We start from the raw sequence: 21,817 nt of genomic DNA, 5'->3' as shown, positions 1-21,817 counted from the left end.
TAGGACACAGAAAGAAGAAAAGCAAACTTGAAGTGTCAGGAAATCCACTTCTGATCTTTTAAATTTAAAAAAAAAAATTTGACAGTATTGGAGTGGGGTTATTATCCTTTTTAAAATGCATTGAACTTCTTGGAGGCTTATGGGAGAGGCCATTTACCTCTCTCTTGTTTGTGTATATATATATATATATGTATCTCTCTCTGTGTGTCCTAAACAGAATAGCACGGGAACAGTCCTGGAGGAGTATACTTTCGCCACTCCTACTCTATACTGTAATATAGAAAGTCCCTGCAGCAGTTAAAGGAGTAGGGCAGAATGGTGTTCAGAATTATGCTCCCTATCTATTCTGACACACCATGAATGATTTTATATTCCTTTCATGATCCTGTAGAGACCCAAATACCCTAAAGGCACCAGATCTTGTCTGATCTTTGAAATTAGGTATTAGTATTTGGATGAGTGACCATCAATGAATATCAGGTGCTACAGACTATATTTCAGGGGGAGGAACTGGCAAAACCACCTCTGGTTATTTCCAGCCTAATAAAATCCTATGAAATTTATGGGGTTCACAGGTGACTTGAAAGCACATGAAGGTGTATGCATCCGAATTCCATTTACTTTCTTTTCTACAAAGTTAAAAAGCACCTGAAGTTATATTTCCTCATAGGGGATTGTTTCAGTCGCTTTATAAGTTCAGTTGTTGTTTTTTCTTTCTAGCTCCACAATGTCCTTTGTAGCTCCATAGTATCCTGTCCACATACTGTTTTAATCTGTCCACTGTCTCATATCATGATGGCACTTTCCATCACACTCCCTCCAAATGCATACAAAAATGCAGGTTTCATTTGGCTGCCATGTTCAAATCCATTCTCTTGAAGCTATCTGCTAAATAAATATGCTGTCCCTGCACAAATTCATGCAATAGCACCAAATTCAGTTGCTACTTATCAGATCTTATTCTGCTAATGAAAAGCTCATTTTAAACAAAAGCCCACCCACTATCTGGTTACTGTTTATATTTTCTGAAGTATGTCACTGCTGAGGTAAGATGGAAAACAGTGTAACATTTCTGAGCTTTTGCCAGATTTAAAATGTAAGCAATACCTGATAACCTAAAAGAAGTTAATTTGTTTATGAAGCCAGACTTTTCTTCATCTGTTTGAAGATGGCTTTTAAAGAAAAGGTAAAGAAATGTCTCCAGCGTTATCTAAGTGCAGATTGCCTTAATCTTTCCCTAAACCACGCAGATTCCATCTCTAAGTAGCTCCGTAAGTACTTCACATGAGTCTTTACTGTGGTTGAGCCTCACTTTGTTGTTAACAGACTTTCTTGTAAGTCAAACAACACTCTTGTTTGAAAAGGAGACGTAAGTCTACAGTGCCTGGGCTTAACTGAGGTCACACTGACGAAAGCGCTGCAACCGTACAATACTTAGAGCATTGACCCAGTTATTTGAGGAATGTTTGCCTTTCAAATGTTGCAATCACCACTTGTTTGAATGGTCACGGTTTCCTGGATCAATGACCTTGGCTGCACCTGGAGCACTTTTCAAAACACATTTCATTTCATACCATAGTATCTGTTCAAGAAAAGGATAATCACACATCCCGAAGAGCCATGTGTGCGTCAGTTAGCCCAGTCAGATCTGTTAAATACAAGCTAATTGCAGAAATGTGACTACTGAAGTCCTATCCTGTCACCCAAACAGGATAAGATCTGAGTTGCAATTACTCATAAGGTTATCACTATGCATCTTTCAGTCTTCAAACCCAAAGAGTCAAGATTTGGTCAGAGCATCCTAGCTGAGGGACTCTGGATGTTGTAGTCAAAAAGAGAAACTTTTCCAAGCTCTGTTTATAATAGGGTCAATCAATTTCAAGAGTAGCTCTAAAGTTCTGTTAGCAGGGTAGCCGTTTTTCAGGAGCTGGGAGATTGTGATATGAAAAGGTATTATTAGGAATCAAGAACAGAAAACATTTGAAAACTGCTGCAACCAAAATCATCAAAGATATCCTATCCCAGCGTGATGTTGTTGTGTTGCTCTTTTGGTGCCCTTAAGAAATTTATGATTTAATTACATAATTGCATCCTGCCTGCTTATGAATCATGCCCAATGCAACTAACAACAATAAATCTACCAATAGAACAAGCAACTAGAAACAGGCACAAAGAAGAAAAATCAATAAATAAATGATATTAAAATGGAAGAGAAAACCAGATGAAGCATTTCTAAAACAGCAAAAACAATATCAAACACAGCATGTTTTTACAGGCCAAATCCTTCTATCAACAACAAAAAATTTCACAGAGGGACAAGCAAGTCATCATTTTCTTAAACCAGAAAATTCCATAATCTGGAACAAGTTGTGTAAATCTATTTAATTAGCTGTTTTGTCCTTAGAGTATTCAAACATTTGTAATATATTTTTCCAGTTACATATGGTTTAGTTAGTTTTCTGATGATGAACATGGACATATTTTTCTTTATTCCACTGCCTACATTTCTTCCCCCCCCCCTTGTTAAAAATAAGCTTTTCTTCATAAAAAAAAAAAACCAAAAACAGTAAGAAGAAGAAGAAAAAAACAAGACAAATGAGAACAATTGAATCAATCAACCAATCAGTTTAAAGGAACATATAATTTAAAATGGTTGGTCAAAAGGAGAATTGTGACATTGGTGTCTAGAGGGCACTCAGTGGTGGGATCCTAAAACAGAAAAGGAATACTCTTTTGTATGTGTGTAGACTGTCTTCTGAATGATTGTCTCCAGAAAGGACTGGGAAACTTGTGGTTTTCCAGATGCTGTTGGAAAACAATTCCCCCCTTTCCCATATTTGTTTCTTAACATACTGAGTCTCTTAAAGAGATGACAATGAGATATCCTTAATATGTCTTCCAACCAGTAACACCAAGAACATTTGGAAACAATGTGAAAGGTGGCTGACATCACTGAAATGTCTTTGGCCAGATCATGTCACCTTGGGTTAAAGTTAACCATATTGTGGTGAGGCTGTTCTAGTTCTGGCATACTGTTCTTTGTATCTAGAAATTACAGGATGAACAAATTCTTTAATGCTGCCGGCGAACACTTGTTTATTACACTGTTAATGTAATGTAATGAACTGCTGTTGTTGTCCTTCAGTAACTCCTTATGGTGCCACATGTTTGAGGTTTAGTAATTTGCTTGCTAAATTATATTTAATTGATTACTTGAATGACAGACACGTGCTTAATCAACCGAGTGCATCTCTCTTAAAAACCTACTCCCTTGTTGTTGTTTCACTGTGGAAAGGAAATTCCCACTGGCATACATTGGCATACATTGACTTACTGTTTTGGGACGGGTCATCAATTGTTCTCCCATAGTATGCTAAAAAGAGAAAGGGGGAGAGAGAGAAAGAAGGAGAGAGCCGCCAAATTTTAGTGACAAGTTTACAGAGTCAATTCAGTGTAGTGGTAGGAGATCAGGACTTCAGATCTCCATTCTGCTCATGCAATTCACCAGGGACTCATTCACACTATAGAATTATAATACTCTCATTCTACTTTAACTGACATGGTCCTGTTCCATGGAATCCTGAGATTTGCAATTCAGTAAAGAGTAATTAGGAGCCCCTGGTGGCGCAGTGTGTTAAATCACTGAGCGGCTGAACTTGCGGATCGAAAGGATACAGGTTTGAATCCGGGCAGCAGGGTGAGCGCCTGCTGTTAGCCCCAGCTTCTGCCAACCTAGCAGTTCAAAAACATGCAAATGTGAGTAGATCAATAGGTACCGCTTCGGTGGGAAGGTAACTGCACTCCATGCAGTCATGCCAGCCACATGACCTTGGAGGTGTCTACAGACAGCGCCGGCTCTTCATCTTAGAAATAGAAATGAGCACCAACCCCCCCCCCCCCCCCAGAATCAGACATGACTAGATTTAATGTCAAGGGAAAACCTTTACCTACCTAAAGAGTAGTTAAATTCTCAGCTAGAGAGCTCTTCTAGTGCTTCACCAAACTATAAACTCCAGAAGTTCATAAGATAGAAAAACAGCAATTAAAATGGAATCATAGTGCTAGAATTGGTTAGTGTGAATGGGCCTTGGTTGGCATTGAACCAGAGATCTTGGACAAAATGGGTTGGAGGGCAAGCATGAGCACCTGCCTGAGCTTAGTAGAAAAAAGAAGTATTATAAAAGATAAATAAATGCTAAGGCCAGCCAAACTTATTTTACAAAGGGCAAAACTTTTCTTTCTGGACAAAGTCCAAGCAAATATCCCTTATTTATTATAATGATGTGGAACTACTCTTTTCTTGTGCTATTATTTACATTTTATGTAATAGTTATTCACCGTACCATCCATGCTGCTACATTTGGCAACTGTATCAGGATGTGATAATCCAAATGAAAAAAAAAGGGTACATTGATTTTCTTCATTTAAAGATCTCATTATAATCCTGGCATTTTATTTTCATTTGCTTAAGTGAATTTTATTACCCTGTGTCTCCGACTGGATAGAAATATTGATAAAAGTATTTGGAATCAAAGGCTTGTAGGGTAATAAGGCAAGAAAGTGACATTTATTAAAAAGGCTTAAACAGGACTGGCCATACCAGGCAGGGACAGTTGGAGCTGTGGTCGTTTAGATTTACCTCGTAAGGTCACAAGGTGAAACTGGAAAAAAGAAAAGCTTTCAGAGTAAACATTAAAAATATAGAACATATTTAAGAAAGCCTAAAGAGGTTATGTACACCAGAAGTGAAGGAAATTCTCTGGCATGACACGAGAATAACTGTTTCCTGACCTTTTAGAGGCTTTGGCCAATAATTTCTCTCTTCCTAGAAATACAAAAGCTGAAAATAAACCTAGGAATCCGGGATGCTGAAAACAATTCTGTAAATGAATCTTGGTTCCAACTGATTTGCCAATTAAAATGTGGGTGCCTGCTGTTATGTCAAGCCATTAGTGAAAATAATACTGTACTTTAAATATTGCATAGGGAATGAAAATAGGCGTTAAGATAGCCAAAGAAAGTATTGGCGATAGTCATGTCAAAAGTTGGGTGTGACTTGCTAAAAGATTGGGGAATTTGGGCTCAGAGCTACATCAATTAGGACTAAAAATAGTCTGTTTTATTAGCTCATGAGCTGGAGCAGCTGTTTTTGGAAATGAGAAAGGTGCAGGAGCAGGAAGCACAAGACAATTACCCTTCCTGTTCCTTCCATTATGGCTGAAGATGTGTTAGGAACCTCTCTGATGAAAAGATCCAAGAGTCTCAATTGATCATTTCTGCATGCTTGTACTACATGATCCAAACTTCTCAGAGAATGCATCTACACTGCTGAATTAATGCAACTTGACATCACTTAAACTGAGATGGCTCAATGCTATGGAATCCTGGGGTTTGTAGTTTTGTTAGGAATCAGTACTCTTTCAAAGGGAAGGCCAAGAGCTTGTAAAACTGCAGGTCCCATGATTTTGAACCATGTCATTTAAAGTGGTATCGAACTGCATAAATTCTACATTGTAAACACACCCTTTAAGTCATTTTTGACTAATGGTGTCCCTAAGGTGATCATGGGGTTTTCTTGGCACCATTTATCTCAGGGTTGCATGCTGTCAACAGAACAGAAGTCAGTGCTAGATAGGGATAGATAGCTATATATGGATAGGACTATTCCCCCCCCCCCCCCATGACCCATTTTCTTTCTCTCTGTATGCTGGCCCTTCTTACTCTTCCTTCTCCTTCCCTGCCTTCTCTTCCAACAAGGCTGCTGACAACAGGGAATCTTTGTCTTACAGGGACCAGAACTGATCACTTGCAGGGGGCCATATAAATTTACACAGTTTTCCAAACTCTGCCGGCTTTGACAGTTCTACCTATATAGTATATGCTAAAGCATGTGTTCTACCACAGAATTGTGCCAGTTCTTAATGTTACCTTTTCCTACTGAGAGATATGTTGAGAGAAAAGGTAATGTAGCCAAAGGGAAAAGCCAACAAAATGGTCTCTGAGATGCAGAACTTGCAAACCAGTTTGAGGAGTCCTGCCGTTTCATGTGACAAAAGCATGTAAAATACAGCATAGGTCTGTGGAAAACTACAACATCAGAGATGACAAATCCCTCACCCTCATAGTGCCATTATCTAATTATTTGCTGTTCTTTGCAGAAATCCAAACAGTCCCTACATAAAAGGTACATTCCAACCATACTAATGGAAAAGATAGATTCATGAGTGAAACTGTCTATCAACAGCTCAGGAGAAAGCGTGTCATCCAGACAATTCAACACACAGGTAACTTCAAAGTTGAGTTACAAGCACTAAAACTTTTTATCAAGCAACCTAAAAAGCAAACACTCATCCAATGCCAGGAATGGGTGAGGAAAAACAGAAGCTGGAACTTATAATACACTGCTACTTTGGCCACACAGACATTTACACTGCTACTTGTAGGGATTGGCATGACTTTCCCCATCATCTTGTTGTTGTTATGTGATTTCAAGCTAACTCCAGCCTATAGCAACACAATAATAGGACTTTCTTGGCAAGGTTTATTCTGAGATTTGGAACTGCATTCTTCTGAGGCAGGTGTGTAACTTGTCCAGTGTGTAACTTCGCCAGGATCACCAAATGGGTTTCCATAGTTGAATGTGTTCAAACCACTCACCATGCTAACATCCACCATCCAAATCTTTGAAATATTCCAGTGAATGAAAAAAAAAATCAAATTTTGTCATGTCTACTCCATTATATATAATAGGACTAGAATATCCATGGATGTTGGTATACATGGAGCGTCCTGGAATAAACCCCAGCAGATAATAAGGGCATACTGTAATTCACTAATCAGATTCCCGGTGTAACCTCCTGAATAAAAAATATATTAAAATTTCCCAAAGAAAGGCCAAATTGTTTTTAGTTTAAGTTTAAGAATCTAGATTTTGCCCTTTTCATAAGACATAATGGTGTCCTGTAATTTGATCTTGTTTATGTGTTGTTTTTAAACAGAGCATTCTTTAAAAATTCCCCCTTTCAGCTCCCCTGTGTAAAGCAATCTAACCTAGGAGACAGAGTGAAAAAATACTGTGTTTAAACTCCTTCAGGACTCAGTGTTATCACACATGAACAAGGCCTGAAGGACTTAAAGAGAACTTAAACATTTCAATTAGATACACATCATTAGAAGGCATGCACTTTAGCTTCTATCAGCTGAACAGTAACAGAACAGTGGAGCCCTCAAGTCAATTATGGCATTTTTGTAAACTAAATGGTCAATTAAGCAGCTACTCTTCTCAAATTGCAAGTTATCATTAGTCTTGTTGAGTCTTATCATCTCAAGAGAAGTTCCCATGAAATGTTTTGTCCCAGTGACTTTCCTGCAAAGATTTCACTTTCAGGAATTCAGGAATGTTTGTATGTTTATATCAGGCCTGGGATGTTCCCTAAAGGCACCATATTTCATTTGATCTTGGAAGATAAATTGAGTCAGAACTTGGATAGGAGGCAGCTAATAAAAATCAAGTTCCATAGACTATATTTTAGAGGAAGGAACTGACAAAACTATCTCTGAGTATTCTTTGCCTAAGAAAACCCTATGAAATGTATGGAGCCACCATAAGCCAGCAGGCAACTTGAAGGCACACACACAACAGTCAGACAGAAAGTGTTTGTTGTCAAATTAACAGATGATTCCTAGTACTAGAAGCTCTACCAAATTTCATTATGGATGATCAAATATAGTTCCAATATGCTGGAACAATTGTGTCCAGAGGGCCTGTCAGTTTTTTTTTTACTATCAGAGGCTGAGACTTCCCATGGCTAGGATAATTCCAGGACTGGAGGCAGGATATCTCTAGATCACAGGTATTTGGGAGTAACACAAAATCATGGCCTTCACACATGATGCCATGTGAGTTTCCCATGGGTATCTGAATGACCACTCTTGGGTACAGAACATTGTACTAGATGAACCTTTGATCCAGAGGATCAACTATTCACACAGAGATACCTTCCAGCTATCATCATTTTGCAGGAACAGTCTTAACCGATCCTCCATGTTACTGTTACAGCTGCTTTTAAAATACCCCTCCCCCTCTTAAGGTTACTTCCACTGCTGCAAATTAGTTCAAAGTGTAAAAGTACTTTGCATTCAGCAGAGGGAAGAGGAAAAGAGAAAAATCTTTGCCTTTCCATTAGACTCAAGACCTCATCAGAAAGCCCAGGTGAAGTGTCCCGTTTCATTGGGCTTTCACAAGTAAAGATGGAGCAGAGGGGCAAATCTGTCACCCCGCATGCAGCTCCCTCTCCGGAATGATTTCCCCATCACATAGGGAATGTGTCGCCCTCATAGAGAGGCCCTGTCCTGGCTCCATTGGAGCCAGCATAACACAAAAAGCCTTCCATGTTGGGAGAAAACTGCCCAGCGAAGTTTTCACCCCAGTTGTCACACAACGCAGGATGTGACACAACATCATGTGATGTCCGACATTGGGCTCCATCTATTAAATGGAGTGAAAGCATCCTAGGATGCTAAATTCATCCCGTTTGATGAGTTCATTAGACAAAAAAATGCTTTAGCCTTTCTAGCTTGTGTTTTCTTGCTCATTAATAACTTTTGCCATCTTGACTATACTCTGATGTAGTTATTCCCAATTTTAATCTGCGAAATGTCAGAAGAGATATACACAATATACACACTGCAAGATTGTGAAAATTTTAATCGTGTTTTGAAGGATATGTCTTTGCTTCTTATGTTCTTACCTGAATCATCATTAGTCCAGAAAGTCCTCTGGTCAGGTTGTGCCAACAGATCTTCTTTATTGTAGAGTTCTTTCATCTATAAAAGAGAGAGAGAAAAAAAGAAACCTGCTGTATTTTAAACTGTTTTTTTTCCTACTCCAAGGAAGCCTTTAAAAATACAGGTGGAATTAATGAGATATCAAATAATGCGTGTGAACAACTCTCTATATGGAAACCTTCTACTCATGCTCTGAGTTATAGTTTTTTTTAAAGTTACTATATTGGAACATAATTTTATTTCAGCCTTTTCAAACAGGATACTTCCCTTTCTCTTGGCAAACAACCATTCCCAGTGGTAGTGCGCAGGGGGAGATGAGGCTAAAACATTTTGCTGCGGTAATTGCATGAGGTTTGAAGGAGGAAAAGTCCAATTCCTTCTCTTCCCAAAGAGCATCACTTGGTGGCCAGGAACATGATATACAGTAGAGTCTCACTTATCCAAGCTAAACGGGCCGGCAGAATCTTGGATAAGCAAATATCTTGGATATTAAGGAGGGATTAAGGAAAAGCCTATTAAACATCAAATTAGGTTATGATTTTACAAATTAAGCACCAAAACATCATGTTATACAACAAATTTGACAGAAAAAGTAGTTCCATGCGCAGTAATGCTATGTTGTAATTACTGTATTTACGAATTTAGCACCAAAATATCACGATATATTGAAAACATTGATTACAAAAATGGCTTGGATAATCCAGAGGCTTGGATAAGCGAGGCTTGGATAAGTGAGACTCTACTGTATATGGATATGGAGTTCTTAATGCTGTTTCCCTCTACACCATTACAGTGCTTTATTCCATTTTGACTGCCATGGCAGCATCCTATGGAATCCTTGGATGTGTAATTTGAGGAGGCACTAGAACTTTGTGGTGCAGAATCATAAATATCCTTCCCTAAAGGATAAATCTCAGGATTTCTCAAGATGTACACACAGCAGTTAAAGTAGTATCTAAGTGCTTTAGTTGTGTATTGCAAAAATAAATCTGATTTCAGAAGCTGAGATAGCGACATCCTAGTGGCCAGAAGTTAGTGTGCATGTGTTAACCTGAAGAAATTGGCTAGGAACTGTCACTACCATAACTGAAGACCCTCCAGTTGTGCTCCATTATGGGGGATTTCTTTGATGGCTTATCCAGTGTTCAAAAGTTAATCTCAAAAGTTACCTTTCAAGTTCTTGTTATTCATTTCAGGGTTTTAATTATCCTTTTTGCTAAAAAAATTAACTACCGTAATTATTACTTTATTTCTTTGTTTTGCTTTTTCATTGCTTTGGGTTTGGATTTTAGGGCTAATAAGAGAATAGCATAAAAAACAATAAATAAATCAGTTGCTCAAATGAAGAGTAAAAAGCAGGAGTAACTAAAACATTACTTGTTGCAATACTTTAAACCATCATTTCTACTAATTCTTTTGCAATTATTTTTTGTTACACTCCCACTACCAAGAAGTATCTCATTACAGGTAATGGTGTGTATGTTATGTGCCTTCACGTCACTTGCAGAAATACAGTGACTCCATGGATTTCATTGTCGGGGGTGCTTTGAATGCGATTTCCTGCTTCTTAGCGGGGGGTTGGACTAGATGGCCCTTGAGGTCTCTTCCAACTCTACTATTCTATGATTCTATGATTCTATGATTGTGGAGTTTTCTTAGGCAAAGAAAAATCAGAGATAGTTTTGGCCACTTCCTTGCCCTGAAATGCAGCCTACAGCACCCAGAATGCCTTGCTGGTCTCCTATCCAAATGTTAACCAGGGTTGATTCAAGATCAGATGGGATTTGGTGCTTGTAAGGCATTTAAACAGGCTACCTGTAATTACTTGTAATTTATATTTACGGAGTTTAAACCTATAATCTAGGAAAGAATAGTAGGGACAAATAACCTTATGTCTGTATTCCTCACATTCAGGATTTGGGAGGCATGAATGCATGCGTTTTGCATGTGCTTCTTGGAGCATTTGAATGGTATTTCTAAGAGCTTTTCTCTCACATTGCAGACTAAATGATTTGAGTAATGAGATGGCTGGTCCTTTTCTCCTTTGTGAAAGTCTGGCACACTTAAGCTTTTGGCAGATAACGGAAACCAATAACATATTTTAAAATGCAAGTAGACAATGGCCAATGAAGGTGCAAAAGCTCTGCACAGCCTTATTGTCCTCTCACAAAATGTTGAATATGAAGTTGCTAGCTTCTCAGGTGCATTCCCCTTTGACCTACAGAAACACAACACAGGAGCTTAAGCAGTTATTTGATCTGCCTTGGCAATTCTCACCTGATTCTGGGGACTGCTTAGTGGAATACAGTGTGATGGAAAATTCTTGCCAGTTCTACACCAGTATCTATATAACAAAGTACAGCATTTGTGGTTGTAGGTAGCTTTTTTGCCAATGCACCATGCAACAAGTTTGTATTTCAAAGTAAGAGAAGAATAGTAAACAAAATAATAGAAATCATCTTTTTAAAAAAATCTCAAAATCAACCAGTGCAAATTGCATCAATCAATCAATCAATCAATCAATAAAACAGAGACCACACTTCTGATGGGCATCAGAACAATCACAGCATGTTATTATGGCAGCATTCCAATCAGGATAATATTTATTCTAGACTGAAAGCTCTTTAGAAATAATATAGTATTTGACAGAAAGCAAACCAAAAAACCCAGCAGCAATCCTTAGCTCTTTTCAGTCGCTCTTGGGGTACATTACACTGTAGAATTCATGCAATTTGACACCACTTTAACTGCCTCAGAGTTCTAGTGTGGTAAGGCACCAGCACTCTTTGGCAGAGACGGCTAAAGATCTTGTAAATCCACAACTTTCATAATTCCATAGTGATCCATATGCAATTAAAGTGGTGCCGAATTGCATTATTTCTACAGTGTAGACACACCCTTGGATAGTTATAACTAAAAATGACTTTATGCTACAGAAAGAACAAAAAGCATTGACTGTCTCATACTTCCTGTTTCTCCAAAACTATGACTTATCTGTGGTTTCGCATCTCCCAAGTGGACGAAAGAGTTGTGAAAGTCATACTATAGAGTAAAAGTGCAGAGGATCAGAAATGTCGTGCGCATCAACATTAAGTCACTCTGTGAGATAAAGCAGCCCTTAAGGCAATTTGCAAGATGCAGTGTCAGCTATGTAGTCTTGCAATCATTGGGCACTGACACGGAGAGCAAAGGTGTCCAAGAATAACTTCAGATAAAATGCTCAAGGCATGGGAGGAATACCTCCAGAGCCAGAATGCGCTTTTGACCTCTGTGTATGTTGGGGTGGTAGTGGAGATATCTCATCCTGCAGTGACAAGATAAGGGACCTCTCCCTATTTGGACCATCAGCAGGCAGCGCCTTTTGTGGCCAATCCCTCACAGACTTCAAAACTTTTATTTTATGCTCTGACTGCACTTGTGGATTGTAGTATTTCAGTGGCCCCTTCTATGTAACAAAGATACTCTGTGTGGCTGTCAAAACACTTAACCATTAGAATCTCCATTGTATAAGCTAGAATTATTTTTCCATCTGTTATCAAATAATATGCACTTCATGCGAAGATATAAAATGTCTTCTTGCTATGAAACTTTGCACCCAAAGATTAAATTAGAGGGAAGACTATAAACACTCAAAGTGAAATTTTTGGTCAGTTATCTTTCGAGATCCTAAAATCCTTCATACAGATTTGTTTTTGGAATCTAGTTAGTTAAGGTTATGATAACTATTGAATCCTCCTATCAAAGTGACATATTGCATTTATCTTGCTTTCAAACAATTCAAATAAGTTTTATTTACAGAACTTAGAAGTAACATGTTACAAATAGCAATGCTATCTGCAATATGTTACTTTGGGAGGGCAATGTGGGCATAATAATGTTCTCTTATTTAACAAGTACTGACATCATTAAACGTGTATGTGCAGTGAGTAACAATGTCAGAATGTTAAATTAGGTACTTCAGCCAAATGTGGACCTTTTTTTGAAAATAATGCACAGTGCCATGTACATTGATGGGGCTATATAAATAAATGGAGGGGGAGGAGTAATGATGCCAAAAAGTAACACATTAGTAATGCATTAGCAAAGCATTCAAGGCAATAAGCAATGTGTAATATGTTATAGAGGAGACGACTACTACTAACACTTTATTTTTTACAAATTAACATTCTGAGCTCTATATTTACAGAAGTGGAATGTTTTTGTGTTCTAGATATGTATAGTAATGTGAACATGTTGAAAATGCTGGTTTTTAAGAATGTGAAAAATATGGTGTGTGTCAAACATATTGCTTCATAATACTGCTCTGAACGCCGAACTTTCGCTCTGTAAGGTTGGGAATTGAACTGTCAGGAAGTGCAAAGGGAAGGAAAAGAAGAAATGTATGTGATGTTGGAACGCCTTCCTTAGATATGTTAAAGGGGGCATCTACCCTGTAGAATTACTGCAGTTCAACACTTCTTTTTCTGCCATAGCACAATGCTATGGAATTATGGGAACTGTAGTTCAGGAGACACTAGCACTCTTTGGCAGAAAGGCTAAAGACCTTGTAAAACCGCACCTCCCTTGATTCCATAGCATTGTGCCATGGCAGTTAAAGTGGTGTCAAAGTGAATGAATTCTACAACATAATTGCACCCATATTAAAAGAAAAAAGAAAAAAAGAATTGCACTGGGATTTTCCACTGAGATAGAAATCTTCAATCACCTATGTGAGAAAAACAATATCCATGGTAGCACCGATAAGCAGCTGGCCTCAGACCTTTGGGCAGGTGTACTGATAATACAGAGCATACGGTTTTCATGTGCTAAAAAAAACCTATGGAAGGATTCCTCAAAACAATTTAAGCCGAAAAGTTAAGCTCCAACTCAAAGTTAATCCAGACCTACATATAAGTCTCAGGGTCAATTCAACCCATAAGCTGCACACTTACTAAAGGATAGATCTCTGATATGAAGAGTGGGTACAAAGGTGACAACTTCATATTTCTTATGTCATGCATGCCTATTACCAAACCATATTAAAATTTAAACACAGGGCATGCCTCATTCCCCTTGTAAGCCAGCATGGTGTTGTGGTTTGAGCATTTTACTAGGACTCTGGAGACTAAATTTTGAATCCTTGCTCACTCATAGGCCTATCACTAATTTCTTTAGATTTATCTACATTTGTTCCAGTCCCACCTTCCAGAGTTCTACCACGCATAACCAATGGTGAGTAGTGCTGCGTGTTGCATCTGGAAAGCTTCATAACTCCTACCCCAGGTCTACATTCTATAGTGCATTAACTTACTGAACAATAAGTAGTAAGTATATTAGATTGGCTCAAAATTAATCTTATCAGCTTTAGCATGAAAAATGACAGGCTTTTTGCTGCATAGTGCTTTAACATATTGGTATATCTCCTAAGCCTGTGCATGTGCACTGGGGACAGAACATCTTAATTCGGAGAGTCAACTTCTATGAAGTTAAGGAAGAACGTGAAACAGGAAAATGGCACCTTCTGAGCACAATTAATGGCTGTATCTTCACTGCAGAATTATTATAGTTCAACACCATATTGACATAGCTCATTGTTATGGAATTCAAGGAGTTTTGTGAGATAACTAGTCTTCTCTCTCAGGGCCCTTCCACACAGCCATATAACCCAGAATATCAAGGAAGAAAATCCTACAATATCTGCTTTGAACTGGGTTATCTGAGTCCACACTGCCATATATTCCAATGTAAAGCAGAAAATGTGGGATTTTATTCAGCTGTGTGGAAGGGGCCTCAGAAAGCTCTGGTGCCACAATAAATCTCAGGATTCCATAGAATGGAGAAAATGTCAGTTAAAGTGATGGCAAATTGCTATAATTCTGTACTATGGAATGTCTCGTATTTATTTATTTATTTACTTCTTCCTCTTTCATGCTATTAAAAAAATAATTATCAGCCAATCTCTTACACTAAAAGAGAGTAGGTACAAAGTCAAATGCCATGGACAGCTACCACTATATAGAGGCCATTAATATCAACAAGTGTTATCTCAGTGGTATTTCCCATGTAAAGGGACTTCTGTTACTTTTCATGCTTAACAGTAACCATAGCAACAATAAACATACTTATGCAACTTAAGTAAGATTATTCATTTTTGAACACCTTGTGAAAGAAAACAGATCAAGCGCTCATTTAACTTTGACATTTTGGCACAAACTGTCAGCAATAAAAAGAAAAAGACCTTAAGTCATGCAACTTGAGAGGAAGCAATTGACACGTCAGGTGTTATGTTTAAAAAAAAATACCCCACCTCCACAATCAAACTTCTTCAAATTTTCTTTAATCCATGGTGAGGAAAACATACCATAACAACATTTCTATACAGTGTTCCCTCACTACTTCGCAGTTCACTTTTTGTGGATTCGCTGTTTTGCGGTTTTTCAATAAACTCTAAAAGACTATTATAAATCATAAAGAATTACAATTTACAGCCTAAGGAAGGGAGGAAAGAGAAGCCAAAGAGAGAGAAAAGGAGCCCAAGCGGCAACAGGAGGAGAAGGAGGTGATTTATCAACATACGATTGGTTGATAAAGACTTAAAATAGTGTATAACTACTAAAATAATGTATAAATATTTTTTTAAAAATAGTGTCCCTACTTCACGCATTTTCACTTATTGCAGGTGGTCCTGGAACCTAACCCCAGCGATAAGTGAGGGAACACTGTATTTCTTTCCCTATGAGCTCAAGCCTTTGGGCTGTCAGCAGTCTTTTATTATGGGTTGAATCTCTCTTATCCAGACATTTAAAATCTGAAATACTCCAAAACCTGAAACTTTCTGCTGCCAGCTACCCGTTTCCATCTTTGAAGAAAGGGGGCTAGTCACATATCCAATGTCCATGAAGTTTCTCCTCAAGGAGCCCTGATGGGGAAAAGACAAGAGCGGAAAGGGCAAAGATGTAGCTTACACAAGGCATCCTAAATCCTTCTGTAATCACCTTCTACTCAGCCAAATGTGGCACATGAAGGGGACAAAGATTTAAGATTTTAGTTTGCTTGTAAGCAAATATGGCCTTGGCTTACCCTTGTGATTGTTGAAATTGACCTCAGCCCTGATATTGGGAAAGCCCCGGAACATGACAATTAATCTATAGAGGGGATGTCGCCTATTTGAGGGTTGGAAAGTGTTACCTTTTCTATAGACTGAAGAACATTCCAAACCAATCCTGTATTTTTGTCTGTAGGCCCCTTTTAAAGACAGAATTTGGTGCATCATGTAACTTATGTGTGTAGACAATATACTTTTTTACAGAGAAAATACATGGCTAATTTAACTGAAATCAAGATCTTCATTTGGCACTTGTTAATAGCTAGTTCTTGATTGTCAACCCTTTATGTCATAAATTTTTACTCTCCTTTATTGCTATTTGGATAACTTGACAAGTGAACAGACATCAGTGTAACAAAGCTCTTTATTATCTAACAATCTTTTCATTCTATGTGGCAGCTGAAAAATAACACAAATCATTGCTGCCCTCTGAATAAAATATATTTAATTCAACTCATGACAATTACATTGTGGGGTTATCCTTATTATTCAGAAGTAATTCATATCCTACCTTTCTTCAATGGCATTGGAGAAATGAGTCTGTTCTTTGATGTGGTCTGATCTTTAAGTGAGCTTTGCAATATGCAAAATCTGATCCCAAAATGGGCACAGGATAACCCCAAAATGGGCACATTGGATAGCTCTTGAAATAATGGATTCCGATTGCAAGAAAACATTAGGAAGAAATTATAGGCTGTAAAACTGTTCAACTGTGGAATAGCCTGCTTCAGAGTATGGTGGACTCTCCTTTAATGGAGGTCTTTCCAGTGAAGTAGAGGAATACTTTAGCTGTGTACTCCTGCATGGCATGAGGTCGGACTAGCTAGCTCTAAGGGCCCCTTCCAACTGGAAAATTCTACATAATTATTGAACATTTATCTTGCAACAGCATAATAGCATCAACATCATTCCCTGAAGTTTACTCAATAGCAAATACCCTCCCCGCAAACCATTGTCTGCACCCAATCTTTCCTTTTTATAAGGCCTCAGTTATTGCGGCATTTATTCACTTGGCTGTTTACAGCAAGTGAGATGATCAACTTGTAGTACTTTGAAAGTTCAGTTTAAATCTATGGTGCATAGCACAGCCAGTCAACCTAATGTGCTTTTGAGTGAACTTCAGTTTTTGGACCCATTTTAGCCTGACTTTAGATCTGGCCTTAGAACAGATTAATATCTGATCACTCTGTGGGATGACACTTGTTCACAATTCGGACAAGGGGCATGATGACACCATTTCCTTGGGACTATCAGTGACTTTGGGTGAGTTGATCATGGTGTCCTTCTAACAAAGGTTTCCACAGAATACATTTTACAACATACAGTTAGCATATATGAAGTGGTTATTATTAAAGAAGCACTATTTGTCCATATCTACCCTAGGTATTATCTGGATGATTTTTGTCTGGGACAAAAATATTGTGAAGGTTTGATTTTGTTGACGCATAGTTAATTCTATTTGGAGATACATATAGGGGAAATCCACACAATGTCCATCTTAATCCCAGTAAACAACAGTCAAATATTTTCAGGGTTGTTGTGTGTTTTCTGGGCAGTATGGCCATGTTCCAGAAGTATTCTCTCCTGACGTTTGCCCACATCTCTCCTGAAGTTTCGCCCACAACTTCTGGAACATGGCCATACTGCTGAGAAAACACACAACAACCCTGTGATCCGACCATGAAAGCCTTCGACAACACATCAAACATTTTCAGTTCGAGAAGAAATGCTTTTTGGAATTATGCTGAAGTTTAAACCATCTGCAGAGTCAAGTGATTACAGATCTCATAAATTCCACCTAAATAGAACACGTTCAATCCAGAACAAAGACATGCTTAAGCCCCATTGATTTCAAGGGTGCCTAAGTACATGTGACAATGCATTAGGAATGTGACCAATAAATTTGTTCAGCCTGAAAAACATTAATGAAATCCCATGCTGTTTGGTGCTCTGCAAATAACCGTAAAACTAAGATGTTTTGCCAAACTTTCAGTGAACTAACAATAACGTAACAATTTACATTTGTTATTTGCTCTTCCTTGACTATTCAGTGTGATTTCATCTAAAATGAGTATACCAGATCCGGGACGGGGGGGGGGGGGGGGGGCATGTTGACTGAATAGCATTACAGTGACTGAGCTCTGTACTCTGTTACCTAATAGCCTAATAGGATTTACAGAATATATTAGATTATGAAAGAGGCCTGGCTTAACCAATTGTGTCCCGGCATGCAAAGTGAAGAACTATAAACAGTATGTCCAGAAGAAGCCCTAGGTTTCAGTTTTAAGAAAACCACCACGTTAAATGTGTAAATCATAAAGAAGTTACATCATTAAGAACTTGGACAGACTAAACATATAGAGAATATCAACCAGGCATGGGCAGTGTAAATTAGGGATGAGGTGCATGCACCCCTTTTTTGTGCTCTCACACAAGGGTCTACTGTCAACTGGTGTTATCAGCACAGTGCACCCCTCCACAGGCCAAGGTCCCCACCAACACATATGAGGAGACTGCCCACTCTGATTTAAAATGTTATTATTTAAAATCGGGACTTGAAAAAATTACCTTGCTGGACTGCAGCTCCCACAACTTCTCGGTCTGCTCTCCTTCTCCCAAGCTTGGTTGGGAATTTTTCTATGTCAACATGAAACTTGAAACATCTGAATGTTAGTCTGGCTTATAGAGAGGAAAGGAGGAGGAACGGTCCTATCCAAACAATCCTTTTTTCCCAGTTCACAAATTTCTTGCACCTAATTTCAAAATGATTTAAAAACCCTGATAACAGGTTTTGTCCAGCCTAAGATTTGTTAATACTGCTGAGATATTGCTTTTCTAAAACAAGCAGCAGCTGAATTAAAATGGAAGTTCCATAGAGCTGTATTAATACTTTGTTGTATTATCTGGAAACATCTATCTCAATTGTCATAATTCTTCTTATAACATTTGCTTAGATATATACCTTCTTCAGCAAAGTTCCTACGTAACTTTAAATTAGAAGCTTTTGCCTCCATGACAAGGTTTGTATGTATTAGCAAAGAGTGTGGGAGAGATGAAGGCATTAATTCAAAACCGGAAAGCTCCACAAAGTAGTGTTTCTAAAATTTTCCAGGTATATATTTTCCAATGCCACAGAGCATACAATATGACTACAAGCTATAACATTTCCATTTTCAGATTTTGTGTTACCACTTGCTCATTGATTTACATCAACTTTATTGTTTTAGTCTTGAAAAAGTAACTTTTTGGAGTACTGTACAGTTCTCCAAATTTCCTAATCTGCATGGCCACTTCTTAGAGCCGCTGGGGGAAAAAACACCTCTGAATAGTTTGCATTTGTTAAAATTCACCTACCCAGTTTATTCCTGGCCTTATTACTTCTCCATTTGGATAGTGATAATAATCTTACTGTTATCAGTGTTGCTTGTTCTTGTATCTGTGATGCCTCAGAAGACCTGAAGAGATTTACAGTTGACTTGCAAATGCAATGGTGCGATCAGTTCTTATTTACATGACAGGCAACTGACCAATCACACTTGAGATCTGAGTCACACAACCTATATCTAAGTTCTCCTTGCTGTGACATTTATTCTTATCAAGCATTGTTGGGTAAAGTGGGGAAATGGCAAGAGGAGCAGCACCAGCTGTAAGCTGCACATTTTATGTTATTCATTGAAATTATACATAATTTTAGCTTGCTCATTTGCAGGCTGTTCCTTGCTATTCCCCATTTGAAAACTCTTTTGTACTTAATACGTCTGATGCATCTAAATAAATATTATCCATAATAACCCTATATCAATCTATTACAAAACCAGGAAAGCAGGCACTTTATTTAGATTTAATCCCCAGAGCAAACATCTTGCATCACAGCTGATGTTCTCTTTCTCTGCGTATCTCTGATTCTTTATGACACAGTGGAACTATAACCTTGACTCAGCAGAGATAAGATTATGAAACTTGCTATTGCTCATCTTCTGTGGAGGATCAAAAAGATGGGCATGAAAAGCCTTTGGCCTTAGTACTCCAAGGAGACTCATTCCTTGAAAGCATGATCAAATCAGGGACTGGGAAAGAGATGCTATGTCAGAGCATGGAGATCATACTAGAACAATGGGGTTTTCTTATCAATCTAGTGAATTAAAACTTAAGTCAAAGTGTTTAAGTCAAAGTGAAACCTGGGCCAAGCAACAACTCTTAACTCAAAATGCTCTTAAATTAGGATACTCTTAAGTCAAGGTTCCACTGTATAATATAATGGCAATTTTGGGATTGAGGAAAATATAATTAACCCATTTTCACAGAACAAAATGATCAAATGCAAAGGATAGAGAGAAGAGAAAAATGACAAAGGTTCCCAGATTTCTAGTACATAACAAATGGTGAATAGTTGTCTGATATTACATTTATAATTTGTATTTATTCCACATACATTTGCCTTGGTTAGCTATATGCAGTTTAACACCCTTTCAGATATTTATATAGTGCATCCTGCCCTCCTTTGACCTTCTCTTGTCTCCTCTTCATACCTGCCAGCTGTCCTCTGTTTGGATCCTTCGCTCAACTTTCCCTCAAAGTGTGCATTCAAAGTAGGCATCCCATGTGGCACCATGGTATGTAGTGAGGAAGGGAGTTAGCCAACTTTTTATATTGTGTGATCACAACTCTGATTTAAAAATACAGAGGAGAATCCTTATTCCTCAAATACTAAATTCAGGGAGAAGACACTGTCATGCAGAGGAAAATCCAGAAAATTGCAAAAACTAAATTCAAAGGGAGGAGCAGCTGTTGCCCTCCATGTCAGTGTGCTTGGCGTTTCATTTTAAAGTTTAAATGAGCTTTTAATTGGATGGGTTTCAGCACCTTAGATAGTTCATTTAAAATTTGGTATAAAACCTAGAGTTAATTCATTGCATCATTGCTATGGAAGCTGCAGTTATCCAAGACAGGAAAAGAACATCACAATCCCATGTAAGAGTGAAAGTGCTCTGTAGTTGAGGAATGTTGAGCAGCAATTGAAAAAGAAGGCTAGAAAATGACTAAAAGATTACATGCAAATGCTTACAACCTTTTTTTGGGCTGACGAATTACTTTAGGAAAAGACAACTGAGAACAGGAAAATTTAATCATTTTCACATGAAAAGAATTTCCAGCCTAAAGAGAGGCCATTGGGTGACAGTAAGTTACATCAAGCATCTCCACAAAAGATCCTCATATTTCAAGATCCTAAGTGTTTAAAGCAGCAAATGTTATGATCAGCACCTTGGATCCAGACTAGATGTCTATCACCAAGCCCATGAGTAGTGTTACGTGGTTTCTGAATGATATTCCAATCAGCAATCTTACTATGGTATTTTGTGCTAGCTTACAAATCTTCAAATGGAGCCTGCATCTGAAAATGTATTGCAATAGCAATGAATTGGGAAGGTGCATGGACTATTTTGGCTAATTTATTCCTGTCCAGAAAAGGCTGTAGCTGGTGGAGAGGTCAAAGCTGGCTAATTTATAAGGAATTCTTATAAACTTCCCTGGGACTCATAAACATGTGTGCGGTTGTGCTGTCTTTTGGTTTGTTTTTACAAAAAGAAAGGGAGAAAATAATCCTTTCATTTTTTGTTAGGTAAGGTAAAATTTTGAATCTTTAGAAAATATTTAGAGACCATTAGAGAAACCTCAAAGAATTATAGACCACAAGTTTGCCTCTGTTTTCCTCCTGCATTGTTCACAGTCTTAAAAATGGCTTGTAATTTTTTAGTAAATCTATTTCTGTTACGAATTTTAAAAAGCAAGCATACAAACACGACAATTACCTATCTATGTCTGAAAGTACCTATTTCAGGTACTTTCTTCATACTAATGCAAGGGTTGCATAGGTTATTTTCAGAGAGAGAGGGATTCACATTCAGCAAATGCCAAAGTAGCCTTCAAACTTTCAAAACTAAGCTA

The 21,817-nt window shown here is 38.0% G+C and overlaps 1 protein-coding gene across 3 annotated transcripts in view; it reads right to left on the bottom strand.

Moving 5' to 3' along the window:
• Nucleotides 1-21,817, bottom strand: part of sgk1 (serum/glucocorticoid regulated kinase 1) — a 95,288-nt gene that overhangs the window by 26,111 nt on the left and 47,360 nt on the right. Inside the window, exons 1-3 of one of the 3 annotated variants that reach the window (XM_008114543.3) lie at nt 11,754-11,826; nt 11,065-11,131; nt 8,751-8,826 (exon numbers count right to left, since the gene is read on the bottom strand). In XM_008114543.3, the coding sequence (XP_008112750.1) occupies nt 8,751-8,826 (76 nt within the window). In that variant the 5' untranslated portion in view covers nt 11,065-11,131; nt 11,754-11,826. Of the gene's footprint in view, nt 1-3,334; nt 3,374-8,750; nt 8,827-11,064; nt 11,132-11,753; nt 11,827-21,817 lie in introns of those variants that run through there. The other 2 variants (XM_062978397.1, XM_003223292.4) reach the window with 2 other exon arrangements.

The sequence above is a fragment of the Anolis carolinensis genome, chromosome 1, assembly GCF_035594765.1.
Source record: "Anolis carolinensis isolate JA03-04 chromosome 1, rAnoCar3.1.pri, whole genome shotgun sequence".
Classification (NCBI taxonomy): Eukaryota; Metazoa; Chordata; class Lepidosauria; order Squamata; family Dactyloidae; genus Anolis; species Anolis carolinensis.
This window is presented reverse-complemented; position numbering and strand designations above follow the sequence as displayed.